Raw genomic sequence first — 20,154 nt, 5'->3', positions numbered from 1 at the left:
CTATTGTATTTTTGGTTTGTAGCTCCGCTTTTTACTTCTCAGGATCTAAAAGGCAAATGCATAAAATGAGATGATAAATCAGCAGTTTTGGACTCTTTCTACCCCATGCACACAAAGCTAACTTCTCAGGTGATCTACTCTGTTTGGCCCACCTGGGCGTATGTGAGGAAGGTCTCGGCATTGTGAAACTGAGTCATTAGTTGGTGGGGCTTCTAAACCAAGGCCTAGGCAGGAGAGCACCTGTCTTCCACAGACTTAGTGCATCAGTTGAGGTGTTTTGGGGTTGGGAGCAGTGTTTGTGAGTGCAGGAATTGGGAATGATACGTCCCATATCCCAAGCCTATTTTCTCCCAGTTTCTGATGAATAGGCATTCTGCTCCAGGGGCCTTTAGCCAGAGTACCTGCCTTCCTGTCTCCTGTTCTCTGGGGTCTTTGGGCCTGCCTTCCTGAGCCAGTTCTGGCTTATGGCCGAGGTTCTGTGAGTCACCTACATCTCTGTTCTTCCCCTCTCTTGCAGTTTGCAGAGCAGTCCCTGATGAAGAATGCCATAAAAACATCAGAGGAGTCATGGATTGAACAGCAGATGCTGGAAGACAAGAAACGGGCCACAGACTGGGAGGCCACGAATGAGGCCATCGAGGAGCAGGTGGCTCGGGAATCCTACCTGCAGTGGCTGCGGGATCAGGAGAAACAGGCCCGCCAGGTCCGCGGCCCCAGCCAGGTAGGTCATGGTCCTTGTCCCTGGTCTGCTTGAGAACCCAGTACTTCCCATGCTCTGGCCCCATATGGGCAGAAAGAAGTTGTATTGGTTAGGGTTCTCTAGGGAAACAAAATCAGTGAGAGATTTCTGTAAATATAAGATTTATAAAAGTGTCTCATGCAACTGTGGGTATGCCCGAGTCCAAATTCTGTAGGGCAGGCAGCAAACTGGCAATTCCAATGAAGATATTCAGTGAACTCCTCAGGAAACAAACTGGCAACTTCGACGAACTCCTTAGGAAACGCTTCGCTGGTCAGCCGAAGAAGAAGTGAAGGTCCTCTTCTGTCTCACTTAAAAGTCTTCAACTTAAATCCAGCTGACTGCATTCTCTCATTGTGGAAGACATGCCTTTCGTTGAAGTCATCAGTCACAGCTGCAGCCAATTGACTGATGATTTAATAAACCAGCCTGTTGGTTTATGAACCAGCCACAAACGTCCTCACAGCAACGGTTAAGCCAGTGCTTGCTTGACCAGACAGCTGGGTACCATCACCTGGCCAAGTTGACACATGAACCTAACCATCACAGTCCACCCCTTGTCAACTTGGCAGTTATACACATCTCCTAAAACCATACTTTAAGTAGAGAATAATAACAGACATATATTTCACCTAACAATACTCTGCTGTGCAGTGTACTACTGGAAACACATTAAATCTCTCCGGAATAGGGTGCAAGTCCTTGGGTGACATTAACTCTTAAAATTGATTTCCTTTAGCTTATATACAGCAAAATGAACAATACAGCTTATGTCATATGATAAGGGGATAAGACAGAGAAGAAAGTAAAGCTATTTGCTTTAGAGATAAATACAAACATACTCATAACAAAACAAGGAGGAAATATTCATGTCATCATAGTCCTCGTTTCTATAACCGGTGACATGGCCGTAGTTCATATTTATCACTACCTTCTTCCACTACCCATTCCATGTTCCCTTTACCCTCAGCGAGCACTTCAGCTGACCATGGTTCTTTGCCTGGTGGGGTGACCCAAACCTTCATTCCTGAAGTTTCTTGGCCATTGGTAGTCCTGCCTGGATTGGGTTGTTGCAGTTTTCCATTGACTTGAATCACGGGGCATGGTAGTACTAAGAGACTCCCTAGGGGATCGCCTGTATTCCAAGAAAACTCTTCTTTACTTCCATTTTGTAGTTGCAGTGTTATTCCCCCTTGACAGTCAGGATCAATCACCCCAGCCAGTACAGTAATCCTCTTCCTTGCCTGTTGACTCAGAGGCATAAGAAACCCAAAGTGACCAGTTGGCAGTCTTAACTTCCAGTTCAATGGGATTATTGTTGTTTCCTGGTGGAAGCACTCCTCCTTTTGAAACAAAGACTTATAGACCAGCAGAGCTTAAGCTTGCAGGGACAGGAAGCAAAAATTTACCTAGTGGATCACTAGGAGTGATAGTGAGTGGTGCCACTCCTGTTTCCATCCCTTGATTACTGGACCCGTGAATCCTGGCTATGGGAGAAACAGCACCATAGAGTGGACGCTGATTCAGATCATATACAGCCTTCTGGAGAACACCGCCCCAGCCCTGCAAGGTATTGCCACCTAGTTGGCGCCGTAACAACAGACCATTCCACCGTTTTATCAACCCAGCTGCCTCTGGATGATGGGGAACATGGTAAGACCAGAGAATTCCATGAGCATGTGCCCATTCCCTCACTTCATTTGCTGTGAAGTGGGTTCCTTGGTCCGAAGCAATGCTGTGTGGAATACCATGACGGTGGATAAGGCATTCTGTAAGTCCACGGATGGTAGTTTTGGCCCAAGCATTTCGTGCAGGGAAGGCAAACCCATATCTGGAGTATATGTCTATTCCAGTAAGAACAAATCGCTGCCCCTTCCATGATAGAAGTGGTCAAATGTAATCAACCTGCCACCAGGTAGCAGGCTGATCACCTCGGGGAATGGCGCCATATCGGGGACTGAGTGTGGGTCTCTGCTGCTGGCAGATTGGACACTCAGCACTGGCTGTGGCCAGGTCAGCCTTGGTGAGTGGAAGTCCATGTTGCTGAGCCCATGCATAACCTCCGTCCCTACCACCATGACCACTTTGTTCATGAGCCCATTGGGCAATGACAGGAGTGGCTGGGGAAAGAGGCTGATTGGTATCCACCAAAAGGGTCATTTTATCCACTTGGTTATTAAAATCTTCTGAAGTCACCCTCTGGTGGGCATTCACATGGTACACAAATAGCTTCATGTTTTTTGCCCACTCAGGTCTATCCACATACCCCTTCCCCAGACTTCTTTGTCACCAATCTTCCAATCATGTTCCTTTCAAGTCCCTGACCATCCGGCCAAACCATTAGCAACAGCCCATGAATCAGTATACGAACGCACCTCTGGCCAGTTCTCCTTTCAAGCAAAGTGAACAACCATGTGCACTGCTCGAAGTTCTGCCCACTGGGAGGATTTCCCCTCACCACTGTCCTTCAGGGACATCCCAGAAAGGGGCTGCAGTGCTGCAGCTGTCCACTTTCGGGTGGTGCCTGTATATCATGCAGAACCATCTGTAAACCAGGCACAAGTTTTCTTTTCCTCAGTCAACTGTAAGGAACTCCCCAAGATGCCATAGCTGTGGGCTGGGAAAGAGAAGGTAAGGTGGAAGGAGTGGGGGCCATGGGTATTTGGGCCACTTCCTCATGTAACTTACTTGCGCCTTCAGGACCCTCTCGAGCTCTATCTCGTATATACCATTTCCATTTTATGATGGAGTGCTGCTGTGCACGCCCAACTGTATGGCTTGGCGGGTCAGACAATACCCAGCTCATGATAGGTAACTCAGGTCTCATGGTAACTTGGTGGCCCATGGTTAAGCATTCTGTCTCTACTAAGGCCCAGTAGCAGGCCAACAGCTGTTTCTCAAATGGAGAGTAGTTATCTGCAGAGGATGGTAAAGCTTTACTCCAAAATCCTGAGGGCCGGCATTGTGATTCTCCTATAGGAGCCTGCCAAAGGCTCCAAACAGCATCTCTATTTGCCACTGACACTTCCAGCACCATTGGGTCAGCTGGATCATATGGTCCAAGTGGCAGAACAGCTTGCACAGCAGCCTGGACCTGTCACAGAGCCTCATCTTGTTCCGGTCCCTACTCAAAACTAGAAGCTTTTCTGGTGACTTGGTAAATGGGCTGGAGTAGCACACCTAAATGAGGAATATGTTGTCTCCAAAATCCAAAGAGGCCAACTAAGCGTTGTGCCTCTTTTTTGGTCATATGAGGGGCCAGATGCAACAGCTTATCCTTCACCTTAGAAGGAATATCTCAACAGGCCCCACACCACTGGACACCTAGAAATTTTACTGAGGTGGAAGGCCCCTGTATTTTTGTTGGATTTATCTCCCATTCTCTGCCACGGAAATACCTTAGACCAGCAAATCTAGAGTAGTTGCTACTTCTTGCTCACTAGGTCCAATCAACATGATATCAATATAATGGACCAGTGTGATGTCTTGTGGGAGGGAGAAACGATCAAGATCCCTGCGGACAATATTATGACATAGGGCTAGAGAGTTGATACAACTCTGAGGTAGCACAATGAATGTAAACTGCTGGCCTTGCCAGCTGAATGCAAACTTTTCTGGTGGTCCTAACTAACAGCTATTGAGAAGCATTTGCCAGATCAGTAGCTGCATACCAGGTACCAGGGGATGTGTTGATTTGTTCAAGCAGTGATACCACATCTGGGATAGCAGCTGCAATTGGAGTCACCACCTGGTTAAGCTTATGATAATCCACTGTCATCCTCCAAGTCCCATCTGTTTTCTGCACAGGCCAAATAGGAGAGTTGAATGGGGATGTGGTGGGAATCACCACCCTTGCAGCCTTCAAGTCCTTAAGAGTGGCATTAATCTCTGCAATCCCTCCAGGAATCCGGTATTGCTTCTGGTTTACTAGTTTGCTAGGCATGGGCAATTCTAGTGGCTTCCACTTGGCCTTTCCTACCATAATAGCCCTCACTCCAGGAGTCAGGGAACCAATGTGAGGATTCTGCCAGTTGCTGAGTATGTCTGTTCCAACTATGCATTCCGGCACTGGGGAAATAACCACAGAATGGGTCCGGGGACCCACTGGACCCACTGTGAGACGGACCTGAGCTAAAACTCCCATCGATCACCTGACCTCCATAAGTCCCAACTCGGACTGGTGGACCAGAGTGATGTTTTGGGTCTCCTGGAATTAATGTCACTTCTGAACCAGTGTCTAATAATCCACAAAATATCTGATCATTTCCTTTTCCCCAGTGCACAGTTACCCTGGTAAAAGGCTGTAGGTCCCCCTGGGGAAGGCTGGGAGGAAGATTAACAGTGTAAATTTTTGGCAGTGTAACAGGGTCCTTCCCCAAGGGTACCCAGCCTTCCTCTCATTCAAGGGGCTCTGGATCTGTAAACTGTCTCAAGTTTGGGAATTGATTAAGGGGCCGTTACTCTCTGTTTTTATAATTCAAGGGAGACTTTTGTTTAGTTGACCTAGAATTCTTCTGCTTGTATAGTTCAAACAAGAATTTAGTCGATTGCCCATCTGTTTTACTACTTGGTACTCCATGATCTACTAGCCAAGGCCATAAGTCTCTGTGAGTCAGATTATTTTGATTGCTGCTTTGAGCCTGTTTTCCATTATGGTAGCCATGCCCGCCTTGTCTGTGGCGATTAACTGCAGTCACTTGGCTTCTGCAGACTCGGGATCTGATTATCCCCATTGTGTTTAAGGATTCCAGCTCAGTGGCAGCAGTTCCTACAGTAATGTCTTACCTACAGAGAAGGATAATTACAGAGCTCTTCAGGGATGATGGAGCTAGTGTCACAAATTTATTCCTCACAGTCCTAGTAAAAGGTGTGTCCTCTGGACATTCCAGGGGTGTGTGAACAGGTCTTCCATGATAATTCCAATCTCTCTAAACCTTTGAGTCCCCTCCTCTACATTATACCAGGGCAGTTCTGGCATTTCAACCTCCGGTAGGCCACCTTTTGATCCATGTTTCAGCCAACTATCCAAAGTGTTAACGCCCTTTCTAACACCTCAAGCTACAACATTGAATGTAGAATATCTGCTTAGTGGGCCCATATCAGTAAATTCAGCCTGATCCAACCTTATATTCCTTTCACCATTATCCCACACCTTTAATATCCATTCCTACAGACATTCCCCTGGTTTCTGTCTGTGTAAGTTGGAAAACTCATACAGTTCTTTTGGAGTATTTCCTCATGGGTCACACTTTGTTCCTCACCCTTCGGGGCCTGTTGGGACTTTAGTTATAAGTCTTGAAGCAAAGACCGGTGGTGGGGTTGGGTCATGAAAAGAATTAGAAGTATCCCTCAAGCCATTTACCTCAGGACATCCTGTTGCATTTTCATCTTGTAAAACAGGATTAACCTCTCCAGACAGAGGAGTGAGGGCTGCTTCCTGGGGGGAGGTGATTACAGGATTAGCAGGCACTGAAGGGTTAATCACTTTAGGTGGAAGTTGGATGGCAGGCTCCTTAGGGCAGACTGGAGGTAGGGAAGCTGTTTCCTCAGGGCAGACTGGAGGTTGGGGGTGGGGGAGCTGTTTCTTCAGGACAGCCGGCCACAGGTAAATCTAACAATGACTCAGCAGAATCCGGGGTTCCAGTGTCCTCACTGCCATTATCAATCCATATGTCCCCATCCCAAGTTCCAGGATCCCATTCTTTTCCAATTAATGCCTTTACTTTAACAGCAGACACCCTGAAAGGTTGAGATTTTAGTTTACATTGTAAATATGCTACTTGCACAATGAGAGTCTGTGTTTGGTTTTCAGAAATCTCAGTCTGCGGCCACAGGAAATAAGATTTTCTTTCAGGCCACACGTAGAAGCCTTTACGTCTGTCATTCGGTGCTTAAGTTTTTTGGTTTTTTTTTTTTTAAATCTTCATTTTATTGAGATATATTCACATACCACGCAGTCATACAAAACAAATCATACATTCGATTGTTCACAGTACCATTACATAGTTGTACATTCATCACCTAAATCAATCCCTGACACCTTCATTAGCACACACACAAAATTAACAAGAATAATAATTAAAGTGAAAAAGAGCAATTAAAGTAAAAAAGAACACTGGGTGCCTTTGTTTGTTTCCTTCCCCTATTTTTCTTTTCTTTTTTTTTTTAAATCTTCATTTTATTGAGATATATTCACATACCACGCAGTCATACAAAACAAATCGTACATTCGATTGTTCACAGTACCATTACATAGTTGTACATTCATCACCTAAATCAATCCCTGACACCTTCATTAGCACACACACAAAAATAACAAGAATAATAATTAAAGTGAAAAAGAGCAATTGAAGTAAAAAAGAACATGGGTACCTTTGTCTGTTTGTTTCCTTCTCCTATTTTTCTACTCATCCATCCATAAACTAGACAAAATGGAGTGTGGTCCTTATGGCTTTCCCAATCCCATTGTCACCCCTCATAAGCTACATTTTTATACAATTGTCTTTGAGATTCATGGGTTCTGGGTTGTAGTTTGATAGTTTCAGGTATCTACCACCAGCTACCCCAATTCATTAGAACCTAAAAAGGGTTGTCTAAATTGTGCGTAAGAGTGCCCACCAGAGTGACCTCTTGGCTCCTTTTGGAATCTCTCTGCCACTGAAGCTTATTTCATTTCCTTTCACATCCCCCTTTTGGTCAAGAAGATGTTCTCCATCCCACGATGCTGGGTCTACATTCCTCCCCGGGAGTCATATTCCACGTTGCCAGGGAGATTCACTCCCCTGGGTGTCTGATCCCACGTAGGGGGAAGGGCAGTGATTTCTCGGTGTTTAAGTTTTAAATTTGAAGCCTTTAGCTCATCCCTTTATCTTACAACTTTATCCAGCGTAGCTCAGAGCAGCCAGCCAACATCATTATACCTCTTAATTCTGCAAAACTCTGTGAAGGTGTTGGAAACACTGTCACCCAGAGCCTTGCTTTGTACAAGAGTATGATTAGGAGAATCAAACGATGCTATTTTGCGTATCTCCATTGCCATCTGACTCCATGGACTGTCAGTGCCATCTTGATTATTGGAAATGGATTCATTAGTGCCTTTGAATCTAATCAGAGTAGAAAACAAATTGTAAAAGCCCATTTTAAGATTCTGTTTCTCAAGAACCACCCTACTTCTTGTACCAAGTTGTATTAGTTAGGGTTCTCAAAGGAAACAGAATCAATGTGAGATATCTAAATATAAGATTTATAAAAGTGTCTCACGCAGCTGTGGGTATGCAGGAGTCCAAATTCCATAGGGCAGGCAGCAAACTGGCAACTCCAATAAAGATGTTTGATGAACTCCTCAGGAAATGAACTGGCAACTTCCACAAACTCCTCAGGGAAAGCTTTGCTGGTCAGTGGAAGAAGTGAAGGTCCTTTATCTGTCTTGCTTAAAAGTCTTCAACTGATTGGATTAAATCCAGCTGACTATTCTCATTGTGGAAGACATGCCCTTAGTTGATGTCATCAGTCATAGCTGCAACCAGTTGACTGATGATTTAATAAACCAGCCTGTTGGTTTATTAACCAGCCATAAATGTCCTCGCAGCAACAGTTAGGCCAGTGCTTGCTTGACCAGGCATCTGGGTACCATCACCTGGCCAAGTTGATACATGAACCTAACCATCACAGAAGTTAAGTAGTTTTGACATCTGGGAAGGCAGGAAGCTTCCAGCCTGGTCTATACCTCATTTTGGCCTTTGTGTTGGCTTTGTTCCTTGGAACTCTCAAATACTTGTGTAGAAGAAGCTTTTGTGGTGTGAGGGATGCTTTCGAGAGAGAAACTTTTGTTCAGTGCCTTTTGTGTGCCAGGGTCTGTGCTGAGGATGTAAAATCAGATCTGGCCCCCTCTGCCTTTAACTATCCCCTGTCTATTGAGGGAGACAGACAGATGGTGAGGCACTTGAGCCTGGCTCTGAGGCCAGTGGAGGTAGGGACTCTAGTCAGGCTTCACAGAAGGTTGAAGTTTTAGGGCAGGGAGATGTCAGGGAAGACAGGCATTTGGGGAATCATAAGGAGTTTGGAGTGATTGTAGATGTTGTAAGAGCTGAGGACATTATTCACCAAATACTTATTGAAGGTCTGTGACAGACATTGCAGGGGGTACATTGGTGAGTGTATGTGGTACATGGTTAGCAAGGCCAGCCAAGTCTCCACCCTTGTTGATGCATCCTTTCTTGCAGAGGGAAACAAAATAGATGATAAACATAATGAATAAATTAGCCAAGAGGTGCTGTGGATGAAAATTGTGGAGCAGGGTAAAGGGGATGAGTAGGGCTGAGTGGGGGTGGGAATGCTCAGTATTAAGTGGCATGGTCAGGGTAGGTCTCCAAGCAGGTGAGATTTAAGCAAAAACTTGCAGGGAACGCAGAGGAAACAGAGCAAAGGTTCTGACACAGGAGCATGCCTGGTGTGATTTATGAATAGAAGGAGGCCAATGTGGCTGAACAAAGGAGTGTGGTAGTAGATGAAGTCAGAGATTTGATAGGGCCCAGATCAGGTAGGGCCTTGTAGGCTTTAGTGTGGAATTTGGCTTTCACACTGAGTGAGGAGGAAGCCATGGGAAGTTTGTGAGCAGAGGAGGGACAGGATTTGACAGGATCCCCCGACTGTTGAGTATAAAATGGAGTCTAGGAGGTGAGGGTAGAAGCAGGGGGTCTGGCAAGGAGAAGGCTACTACAGTAGCCCTGGTGAGATGTGTTTGGATTCTGGAAATATTTTGAAGATGGAAATAACAGGAATTCCCATCAGGTTGGCTGGGGCAGGGTGTAGGGTAAGGGTGTGTGTGAGAGAGAGACGTTAAGGAGCTTAAACTTTGTCCTATGGGGAGTTATTTGGAATAACGTTTGTTCTGTTATTTGGAATGATGGTGATCTATGTAGAAGCTGTATCATAGCCAAGATTCTGGGAAGGGTGGGAGCATTCCGGAATGGGGCAGGGGAGGGTGTGCCGGGTGTCCGTCCTTGCTTCCTCCTCCTCTCCCACTACAGCCCCGGAAAGCCAGCGCCACGTGCAGTTCGGCTACAGCAGCAGCCTCTAGTGCCCTGGAGGAGTGGACCAGCCGGTCCCCAAGGCAGCGGAGTTCAGCCTCGTCACCTGAGCACCCTGAGCTGCATGCTGAGCTGGGCATCAAGCCCCCTTCCCCAGGCACTGTCTTAGCTCTTGCCAAACCTCCTTCGCCCTGTGCGCCAGGTCAGTGACTTGCTTACAGGGAGAGTCCTTGGGTTAGGAGGAGCTGCCCAGGTCCCAGGCCCTGCCTCTGACTGTCCATTTGTCCCAGGTACAAGCAGCCAGTTCTCATCAGGGGCTGACCGGGCCACATCCCCCCTCGTGTCTCTCTACCCTGCTCTGGAGTGCCGGGCCCTCATTCAGCAGATGTCCCCCTCTGCCTTTGGTAAGCCTCCTCTGACTGGGGGTCAGGAGCCACATGGGAGTTAGGGAGAAACTGAAGGAAAAAGTAAATCCGAAGATGGGGTTTCTGGCAACTCTGGCCATCTTCCCAAGAAGAGGAATGAGGTGCTGGAGGGAGTTTTTCAGGCCCAGGGGATGTGCTCTTGAGGGGGATCTGTGTGGGATTTCTTAGTTCAGGTGAGCCTCCTTCCTAGAGAAGTGAGAGGGGCCATGAGTAGGGTTTTTGTGCTCCGTGGTTGTCTGCCCTCCAGAGAGGAGGGGTGATAAAGGGCTTGGATGGGATTTCTCCAGAGCCAGGGATCAGAGAAGGATGAGGAGAAGGCAGACTGAGAGAGCTCACCTCCACATCATCCTTCTCCCCCTTCTCTTGCCCCAGCAGGTCTGAACGACTGGGATGATGATGAGATCCTCGCGTCGGTGCTGGCAGTGTCCCAACAGGAATACCTAGACAGTATGAAGAAAAACAAAGTGCACAGAGACCCTCCCCCAGACAAGAGTTGATGGAGACCCAGGGACTAGAGACCATCTCCCAACCCCCTGCCACTCCTGCCCTCCGGTGCCACCCCATCTGGCTTTCTTCCCTCTTGCCTTCTTCCTTCTTCCCTCTCTCCTCTTTCCTCTCTTCCCCACTTCCCTCTGGCCAGCCTATCCCTGCGCCCCCTCTCATCGCTGCTGCCACCACCACCACCGCTGCCGCCTGTCTCCGCCAGCTGACGTGCCCTGTTGCCCCCCGCACAGCACCATCCCTGCATTCCACAGGGGACTTGGGCAAGGGTGCCGAAGGTAGGCGAGAGGCATACAGAGACAGACCAACTGGCAGCCAGGCAGCTCCGGAAGAGACATTCAGACAGAGGAAAGCCTCCCTGCCCCCCCATTCCTCCTAAGATCGGAAAAATTTGTTACCCGCCCCTACAGTGATGCCAGGGAGTGGGGAGAGTGGGAAATCCCCCTTCCCAGTACCCTAAGAATGTCTGAGCCTTCAATGTTGAATTTTTTCTTTATTAAAATGTACTTTTATCTTATAAAATCAACCAATCAAAAATGATCTAGACAACAGCACTGGCTCTGTGAAGGTGGCATCTCTTTGGTTGGGGGCAGGCAGGTCATGGGGCATGGAGGGGGCACAGAGATGTCTCTGGCCTCCAGCTCTGTGGAGGTGGGCAGGGTCTAGGGTGTGAGTCGGGGTGGGGGTGCAAGGGACAGGTGTCATACGGGCTTTGGACAATGAAACTCTGACCTCGCTGTGTTCCTGCTGTGCTACTACCACCACCAGTCTCTGAAATCTTGGGATGGGGGGCATCTTTGGGGATCATGGCCACCACCCAGGATTGGAATATGGCAAGTGGGAGCAACCTTGGCAGATGGGGCACCCATGCCCTGCAGGTTTTGACAAGATCCGCCATTTGTAACGTCCTCAGCACAATAAACCAAATGTCAGTTTCCCCTGAGCGGCTCTGTTCTATGTGGGGCAGTGGATGGGTGGGCCCGTGGGTAGAAGAAAAGATGGTGTAGACCTTGGCTTCCCCTCTGCTGTCTATATGCTCTCCAGTTGGATCTGTCTGGGTGTGTAGAGTTTGTTCATATTTGATTGAGTCCCTACGTTTTAAACCTGGACCTGTGACCACTGAAAAAGCTCCATCTTTGTCTGCTACCCCTGCCTCCCTCAGTACTGGCACAGGATGCAGCCTCCTGACCTTGTTTCCTAGGCGGTGTGATAGGGACAGCTAACAAGTGCATGTTAGCTCTTCGAGGGTAGAGACTAAATTTTCTGTGGCATTCCAACTTTCTAGGCTGCCTCTTGTACCATAAATATTTGTTCTTCCCTTGTGATAATTTGATGAGGAAATGCTTTGGAAAGGACCAATAGATGCTTCATAGCAATCTGAGTTTGGTGGAAGCGGCAGAGCCCCCCCCCCCCCCACCTGCCCCACCTCCGGGATTTAGAACTGAGGAATGGCCCAAGCCCTGATTTTTTTCATGTCCCCAGTTCCCTTTCTTGGGGTAAAGCCAAGACAAAAAGGATGCCTGCCTCCCAGGTTTTCTCTCAAGTGTCTTTATCGCTGTGTGTGTGTGTAATGGGGTCTCTGTGGAAGGATGTGTGTCCAGCCCTGCAAGTGATGGTGTGGCTGAGTGTCTGGGTATCTGAGAGATGTCTGTAATGCAATGGTCAAATGTCTGTTGAAGGATGCATCTGTGGTTTGAAACCTTCCTAGGCCTTTACTAGCTGTGTGGCCTTGGTCAAATCATTTAGCCTCTCTGAGTTTCAAGTTTCCTGTTTATAAAATAGGGGTGATTAATGTCTACTACCTCATGCTCTCTCTAGTTGTGAGCATCAAAAGAATGCACACGGTCAACATAATGTGTGACTGGGCTCAGTGCCTGGCACATCTTGAGAGCTCAGTTGTTAGTGGGTACTATTTATTATCCTAGTGTTGAAGCTTTGGCACCATTTGGCCCCTGCCTATCTCTCCTTGCCACTCTGTTCAATTTTCTTGGCCTCTCCCTGGAATGTGCCCCCCCCCAGCCACCAATCTTATGTGTTTCACGACTGGGGTAGAGGGTTACCTCCTTAGAAGCCCTGTGTGACCCCACTCCCATTCTCACCTCACCTACAAATGTCTCTATTCCTCCTTCCCCAGTAACTGTACTATCAACTTCCTGGGCAAGGGCTATGCTGCTTCACTTACTTGTGCATCCTTGATATTATCCCCCCACACACACACACACACATCAGGACCTGGCAGGCTTGCAGCAGAACCCTAGTAAGTGTCAGATGAATAAGGGACAGTGCATGTGTGTTTGTTTTTTGAGCGTTGTCTGTGTGACTGGTGAGTCCAGGTTTTTCATGTGCATCTCATAGAATGTCTTCAGTTGTGCATGTGAGGGCTTGTTTCCAGGTGTGTCATATGGTGTCTTGAGTGTGAGATTCTACCTCCAACACCTTGTATCTGTATCCCAGACAAGTGCATGTATATGTGGGTCTGTCTGTGGCAAAGCATCTGTGGTTTCTTTTTCATGAGGTGTGTATTCGTGTGTATCCCTGCAACAGATTCTAGGTAGCTATTTCTGGAAGTTTATCTCAGTGACTATGCACTTAGTGCCTGTAACAGGGTCCATTGTTTATCCGTGCCTGTTTTTTGGAACCCAGTGCATGTATGTGTGGGTCTATCACATCAGTAAATATGTCTGCCTTTGGAGTAGTGCATATGTGTCTGGAGCATGTGTATCTTCCTGAGAGACTCTGGGTCTTGCATTTCTGCTATGGTACAAGTCTTTGACAGTGCATGTCTGTTGGTGCTTATGTCTTGTTTGACAAGTTCTGTCAGTGTCTGATGGGAAACGTCTGTCATTCATTGATACATGGTGGTATAGATCTATGTGAGTCTCTGAGGTGCCTACCTTTCTGTAGCAGTCCATCTCTGGGTGTCTATTCCTGACAACTCTGCTTTGCCTCTGCTGCTGCTCTGGGTGTCATTCTGGGACATAAGTATTTTTCCGACAGCGTGCCTGCTGGACAGTGTATGTCAGTCTCTGTGTCTGACAGTGCATGTCTGCATGTGTCTATGACAAGTTCACATGACTCTGTCTTGACAGTGCCTATTTGTGTATGTTTCACGCGGCGTTTCTGTGTGTTTCCTTTGAGTGCTTGTCTTTCTTCCTGGGGGGCAGAAGAGGGGCTAGCTGTCTGTCTGTCAGAAATGTGTGTCTAAGGGTATTTTACCACCTACCTAGCAGCCTTTACCTCTCTCTTGCAATCCCTGTCTCCCTCCAGAAGCGCATTCCAGTCCACCTCCATTTCGGCTCACCCCCCACCCACTGGTGTTAGACCTGTTGGCTGGGCCGACGTCCAAGGCCTTGTCAGGTCTGGCTAGGTTAAGGGCTCCCCAAACACCCCGCAAGCCGCCTCCTCTGGGCGTGGGAAATTGCCGTAGACCAGCGCGTCCGCCGCGATTGTGGTCAAAGGGGGTTACCCCTCTCTGGCCACTGAACCGATGCTTCCAGGGCCCCCGGCCGCTGGTCGCCTAGAGGGCTCCAGACCTATTTGAGGAGCACCCATCGCGACAAGGTCCGGTATAGCCAAAGGCTTGGATTCTTAGAAGCCCGAGCTGGCCGCTAACACCACGCTAATTTCGAGGCGGTGGCAGAGGCACACCAACTTCCCAGGAAATGAGACAGCGGAGTTATTTCTCTAAAAGTTTATGTATATAAACCCCGCGCAACCACCCAAACAAATTGCTGCAGAGGGATTCCCAGAACCGGTTTCCTCTTCGCGTGCGCTCCATCTCGTACCCGCCCTTGTTTGCATGTAGGCCCCACCCCCGCGGAACACCAGGCACGTACAGTATTTGCATAATGAGCATTGGAGACGATGAGAGCGGTATGCAAATAAGACTTGATTCCGATTGGCTGGGGTACAGCAGGTGCCGTGTCCGGATTGACCAGCGCCAAGAGGGCGGGGCAGTCGCCCAGAGCGACTCTCCCGGGCCGCGCGTTCCGCGGCTCAGAAGCTTTGGGGCTGGCGCTGGCGGTGAATCATAACGTTGCGCGGTCTGCGGGTGCACCTGGGTCACCAGTTTCCCTCCTTTCCACCCTGGCGCCCCCCAGCCCTGGCTCAGCGGCCGCGCTGTCCCGGGCGTCCCCGCCCTGCGGGCTCAGCGGGCTCAATCTGCGCAGCGCTTCCTCCATGTTGACCAAACCTCTGCAGGGGCTCCCCGCGCCTCCGATGTCCCCCACGCCGCCGCCAGGTGAGCGCAGCCTTCCCCTATCCGGATCAGGCGGCTTGGGCGGGAATGGTGGGGGGCGGCGCGGGGGGAGGGGGTCGCGGTCCGGCTAAGCACGCCGCCTCCCTGACTTCCTCGCCTCCGCCTGCGTAGGAGGCAAGGATCGCGAAGCGTTCGAAGCCGAATACCGACTCGGCCCCCTCCTGGGCAAGGGGGGCTTCGGCACCGTCTTCGCGGGACATCGCGTCGCGGACCGACTCCAGGTATCCACCACGAGGGTCTTGGGAGGGTCAAGTGTGTAGTGTGGTGGAGGCGGAGAGCCTGGGGCTGGGATGCTGGCTGACCAGGGAGTGAGCCTGCTATGTGTGTAGTAGCATCATGAGGATCCGGGTAGCTGGGGGGTGTCCGTATTTGTGTGTGGCGGCGGCGGCCCAAGTGGTTATGGAGGGGGTAGGGGGTTGCAGGCCAGGGATTCTGGAGGTTCGGGGAGTGAGACTGAGGAGTGGGGGTCAGGAGGACCCGAAAGGCCGGAATCCAGGGGATTTGTTTATTTGTGGGAAGGTGGGGGATCCAGATCTGAGATTTTGGGGATTTTGGAGGTAGGTGTCCTTGTTGAGTCACGAGGTTCCAGAACCCCCGGTACAGCGATGGGATGTTCTGGAACTGGATGGATAGAGGTCTTGGGATGTCAGGAGATTCCGAACTCAGAACCTGCAGGGTTTTAAAGCCTGAGAAGGGAGAGCCCGGGACTAAGGATGGTGGGAGGGGTGAACTTGCTTCTGGGGACTTGGAGGAGGACCGAGGTTGGAAGCCCTGGCTTTCTGTGGGTTGTGGTGTGGCGTGGTTGACGATCAGAAAGACTAGGGTGCTGCTTAATGGAGGAGCACTGGAGGTGGGCAGAGGGTCAAGACTGGGAGGAGTCTGGGGGTCACCTGCTGGCCCCCTCACCTCGATCCTCTTCTCCAGGTGGCCATCAAGGTGGTCCCCCGGAATCGCGTGCTGGGCTGGTCTCCCTTGGTGAGTATCTTTGGGGTCCTCCCTGATCTGTAGACTCCATCTCTGTTGATGGACTCACCCCCTTTGCCTTTCTAGGGGGGCGGATGACTCCCAGGGCCCCATAACGGTGAGGAGGGCATTCCTACCAGCGCCTGTTTACTCCCCTGAGGTGACGTCCATACCCTCCACAGTTCTGACTCACCCCGATTCCCCTAGAGCCCTGAGCATGGGGCATGCTGGTGAGGAACAAGGGGCAGAGGTCAATGGTTGCCACGGTGATGGTGGCTGCTTTTCTACTGCTGTTAAAGGTAACGGCCAGCCGGGCGGGTCTGAGAAGTTGTAGAGTCAGGAGTGCCCCCTGGCGGGCTCTCCGGAGACTGCGCCGGCACCGGCCGTGAGCTTCAGAGGGAGAGAATGCGCCTGCGCGGCGATGGGATTTGCGTCACCGTGAGAAAACCTGTCTGCGTCTGTGCATGACACTGGGCTGGCCGGGAGAGGGCCCCACCTCGGCAGGAAGGCTGCTTTTGGCAGTCTGTGTGCCTGTATGGGGCTTTTGGAGTGGCCAGTATTTGAGCGCTAACCGTATACCGTAGGCTTGTCATAAAGGCTTACCATATCCAAGTCCCAGTAAGCACTCTCAGTCAGCAATCGTTAGATACTTTTCTGGGTGCTGGGTGACAGTGACAAAATCTCGCATAACATTTTTTGAATTCTTTGTGCTGGATAGGTACTTTGCAATTAATCACTTTCGGCTATTTAACAAATTAACATGGAGCACCAAATATTATATAATATTTATTGAGAGCTTATTTTGTGGTAGGTCCTTTCTACTAATTGCATTCATCTATTTAACAAATGTTTATTGACCCCTACCTCGTTACTAGGCACTGTTCATTTAATGCTTGGGATATATCAGTGAAGAAAACAAACATTCTAATAGTATTTATTGAGTGCTGACTCCATGCCAGACGCTGTGCTATACAGTGCTTTCATCTATTTCACAGACATTTATTGAGCACCTACAGTGTGCAAGGTACTGTTCTAAGCTCTTTAAATGTGTCAGTGATTAAGACAGATAAAATAATAAATAATGGTATTTATAAAGTGCTTCCTCTACCACTTTCATTTATTCTTCAAATATTTACTAAACTCCTACTATGTGCTGGTTATGTTTAGGCTTTTTGCTTGTTTCGCCTTCCCAATAGTTCTGTGTGTTCCAACCCTTAAGACAAGGAAACTGAGGGCTGGGAAGAGAACTGTGTTTGTTGCTCAAGGCTATGGTTTGAGCCCAGGCGAGGAGTGGGCCTCAGAGCTGTTGGCCTAATGTCTGTCTTCTCTTTTCTCTCCCTGCTTATCCTTCCTGTCACCCTCTCCAGCCAGACTCAGCCTCATGCCCACTCGAGGTGGCACTGCTATGGAAGGTGGGTGAAGGCGGCGGGCACCCTGGTGTGATCAGCCTGCTCGACTGGTTTGAGACACCAGAGGGCTTCATGCTCGTCCTCGAGCGGCCTATGCCTGCCCAGGATCTCTTTGACTATATCACAGAGCGAGGCCCACTGGGTGAGGACCGAAGCCGCTGCCTCTTTGCCCAGGTAGTGGCAGCCGTTCGGCACTGCCATGCCCGTGGAGTTGTCCACCGTGACATCAAGGACGAGAACATCCTGATGGACCTCCGCCGGGGCTGTTGCAAACTCATTGATTTTGGTTCTGGTGCCCTGCTTCATGATGAACCCTACACTGACTTTGATGGTGAGGCATCCCTACATCTCACTGGGGGGATTTTTTTTACCTTTTATCGTTATGGTCTCTTGACCCTTGACCTCCCATACTGGGGTGAGCTATAACCCCTGACCTATTTTGCACCTTTATAAGGTTCTTGATTTCTAATGCTGGGTATTCTCAAGCCTTGCCCTCTGATAAAGTCCATCTTCTGACCATGCCCTGATTTTGTTCTGAGTTCTTATTCTGGTGAGGAGATCCTGTTATTATCTTGACTGTTCCTTTTCTGGTATGGGATCTTACTGTTACTTTTAAGTGCTTTTATTCTGGTGAGGGGATCTTGCTATTATCCAGAATGCACTCTTATTCTAATGAGGGGGCCCCTACTGTTACTTTAAGTGCTTTTATTCTGTTATTTTAACATGAGACCCTGCCATTTTATTTAAAGCCCTTTTCTAGTGAGAGGATCCCACTCTTAGAGTGAGTGCTCTTAGTTCTGGTGAGGGGACCGTACTTCCTAGGGAGAGTGTTGGGAGATGGGCATTATCAGAGAATGGTCTAACCATCTAACCCCTGACTTGCGTGCAGGAACAAGGGTGTACAGCCCCCCGGAGTGGATCTCTCGACACCAGTACCACGCGCTCCCGGCCACTGTCTGGTCACTGGGTATCCTCCTCTATGACATGGTGTGTGGGGATATTCCCTTTGAGCGAGACCAGGAGATTCTGGAGGCTGAGCTCCACTTCCCTGCCCATGTCTCCCCAGGTGAGGTCCTCACCAGCCCCCAACCCCCAGATTCCATCCCTCCCAGGGACAAGTGCCCCCCTACTGACTGCTAGTCTCCTCTGTACTTCTGATTTGCAGACTGCTGTGCCCTAATCCGCCGGTGCCTGGACCCCAAGCCCTCTGCCCGACCCTCACTGGAGGAGATCCTGCTGGACCCCTGGATGCAGACACCAGATGGGGATGCACCCCTCAGTGCCTCCAGTGGGGACCCCACCCCCTTGGCCTGGCCCCTGCTGTCCTAGGCCTGGCCAGGCCCCCATTGGCCAGAGTAGCCATCCCATGGCCATACCACAGGGAGAGATGGACATCTGTTGGCCTGGTTTTACAGGTCATTAAAAATCCAGTGTTACTAGGGGTCAGGGGTTGGGGATCAGGGGTCAGAGAATATAAGCTGAGTCTGTCCAGTCTCCATCCCTGTCCTGCTGAGGAGCCTTCTTCCCGGAACCTGTGGTCTTTTGTTTCCTTGCTTCTCCTTTTAATAATGATGTTTATTTGGTTGACATTACTTCCATTCTAAGCCCCAGGATTCTTACTCTAATAGGTTGCAACCCCTACACTGGCACCATCTACTATGACTGCATAAACTTCAAATGCTCTTACTTGGGCAAGGGTGCTTTCCTTCTGGTACCCCAGCAACTCTTATTTTGGTGAAGACACTCTTTCCCCAAGTTCACATTCCATGTTTGGCCCAGCTGCCTGCCCCAGCCCAGGGTTGCGTATTCTGGGGGGAGGTAAAGCCCTATTCTTATCCCAGAGCTCTTTTTTTGGTGAGGGGACTCTACTGTTATCCCAAGTGCTCTTATTCTGGTGAGAAGAACCCTACTTCCATGACTTGGGAAGAAATGGGAGATGGGCATCATCAGACACTAGGATGGGGTGAATGGGTAGTTTCTGGGATAGGAGACATAAGCCTTGCTGTCTGTTCTTCTGGGGCTCCCCTCTCCAACTTTTGCAGATTCTTGCTGCCTGTTCTTGAGCAAGAATCGTCCAGTTGCAGAAATGTAAATACTTATGTATTGGGGGGTGGGGTGGGGGAGCTCCAACTGTGTCTTCCTCTCCCTTCTCCCCTTGCCTGGTTTATTTAAAAAGCCATGTGTGGAGACCTATTTAATAAATCTAATACAACCAGAAATGACTGGCCATTCATAGATCCAACAGGACATTTATGAAACACCTTCTTTACGCTCAGCCAAGAGGGAGATTAGATGGGCCTCTCTTCCGTTCTCAGGGAAGTCTCAGTCTTTTGGTAGCATCCTTGAGTTTTTATGGGTTTGTTTAAGCAGGCTCGCAAAGAAAAACTGTTTTATTTCCTCCTCCAGGACTTATGCAGGGTCAAGTATGTACAGGAAGGGCTCCCTGGGAGATATGGGAGATATTAAGACATAGTACCTGTCACCTCACAGGATGTAGAACCAGAAAGGTTATCACCTCCTTTCAAGTCCCAGGTTTTGTTTACTAAATGACTTTCAGTTTCAGCCAGCAGAAGGAAGAGCCCTCAGGAGCCAATCTACATCCCCAAAGATGGCCAGCTCTGAGGCAGAAAAAGCTGCTCCCTCCCATCAACCCCAGGGGAGGGAAGAAAGAAATCCCTTTCCCTGTTGGAGAAGGAAAGCCCTTTCAGGGCACTGGTGAGGGTGGGGGCCCGGGTTGAATGCTGCCTGGAACCTTCCCAGCCCTTTCATTTCCCAATAAGGTCCCGGGTGTACTCACCTATCTCTAACCTCTCCCTTGTCTTCTCCTTAC

At 49.3% G+C, this 20,154-nt stretch overlaps 2 protein-coding genes across 4 annotated transcripts in view; both read left to right on the top strand.

The window, feature by feature from the left end:
• Positions 1–11,637, top strand: part of OTUD5 (OTU deubiquitinase 5) — a 36,707-nt gene extending 25,070 nt beyond the window's left edge. For 2 of the 3 annotated variants that reach the window (XM_037821752.1, XM_037821750.1), the window contains exons 6-9: positions 518–721; positions 9,769–9,970; positions 10,059–10,172; positions 10,566–11,637. In XM_037821752.1, the coding sequence (XP_037677680.1) occupies positions 518–721; positions 9,769–9,970; positions 10,059–10,172; positions 10,566–10,690 (645 nt within the window). In that variant the 3' untranslated portion in view covers positions 10,691–11,637. The remainder of the gene's footprint in view (positions 1–517; positions 722–9,768; positions 9,971–10,058; positions 10,173–10,565) is intronic. The other variant, XM_037821751.1, reaches the window with a different exon arrangement.
• Positions 11,638–14,648: 3,011 nt separating this feature from the next.
• On the top strand, positions 14,649–19,543 carry PIM2 (Pim-2 proto-oncogene, serine/threonine kinase). Its single transcript, XM_037822430.1, has 6 exons — positions 14,649–14,934; positions 15,064–15,173; positions 15,877–15,927; positions 17,283–17,655; positions 18,214–18,390; positions 18,490–19,543. The coding sequence occupies exons 1-6, from the start codon at positions 14,874–14,876 to the stop codon at positions 18,651–18,653; spliced, it is 936 nt and encodes a 311-aa protein (XP_037678358.1). The 5' UTR covers positions 14,649–14,873; the 3' UTR covers positions 18,654–19,543.
• The last annotated feature ends 611 nt before the right edge of the window (positions 19,544–20,154 follow it).

Source organism: Choloepus didactylus, chromosome X, assembly GCF_015220235.1.
Source record: "Choloepus didactylus isolate mChoDid1 chromosome X, mChoDid1.pri, whole genome shotgun sequence".
Lineage (NCBI taxonomy): Eukaryota > Metazoa > Chordata > Mammalia > Pilosa > Megalonychidae > Choloepus > Choloepus didactylus.
The sequence above is the reverse complement of the archived record's forward strand: the minus strand, read 5'-3'. Positions and strand labels throughout refer to the sequence as shown.

What these genes read in the sequence shown, in the direction of transcription:
- PIM2 (XM_037822430.1), top strand. Translation starts at nt 14,874, where the DNA reads ATGTTGACCAAACCTCTGCAGGGGCTCCCCGCGCCTCCGATGTCCCCC. An exon ending in TGCTGGGCTGGTCTCCCTTG is followed by an intron (nt 15,928 to 17,282) that starts GTGAGTATCTTT and finishes CACCCTCTCCAG; the next exon opens with CCAGACTCAGCCTCATGCCC. An exon ending in ACCCTACACTGACTTTGATG is followed by an intron (nt 17,656 to 18,213) that starts GTGAGGCATCCC and finishes ACTTGCGTGCAG; the next exon opens with GAACAAGGGTGTACAGCCCC.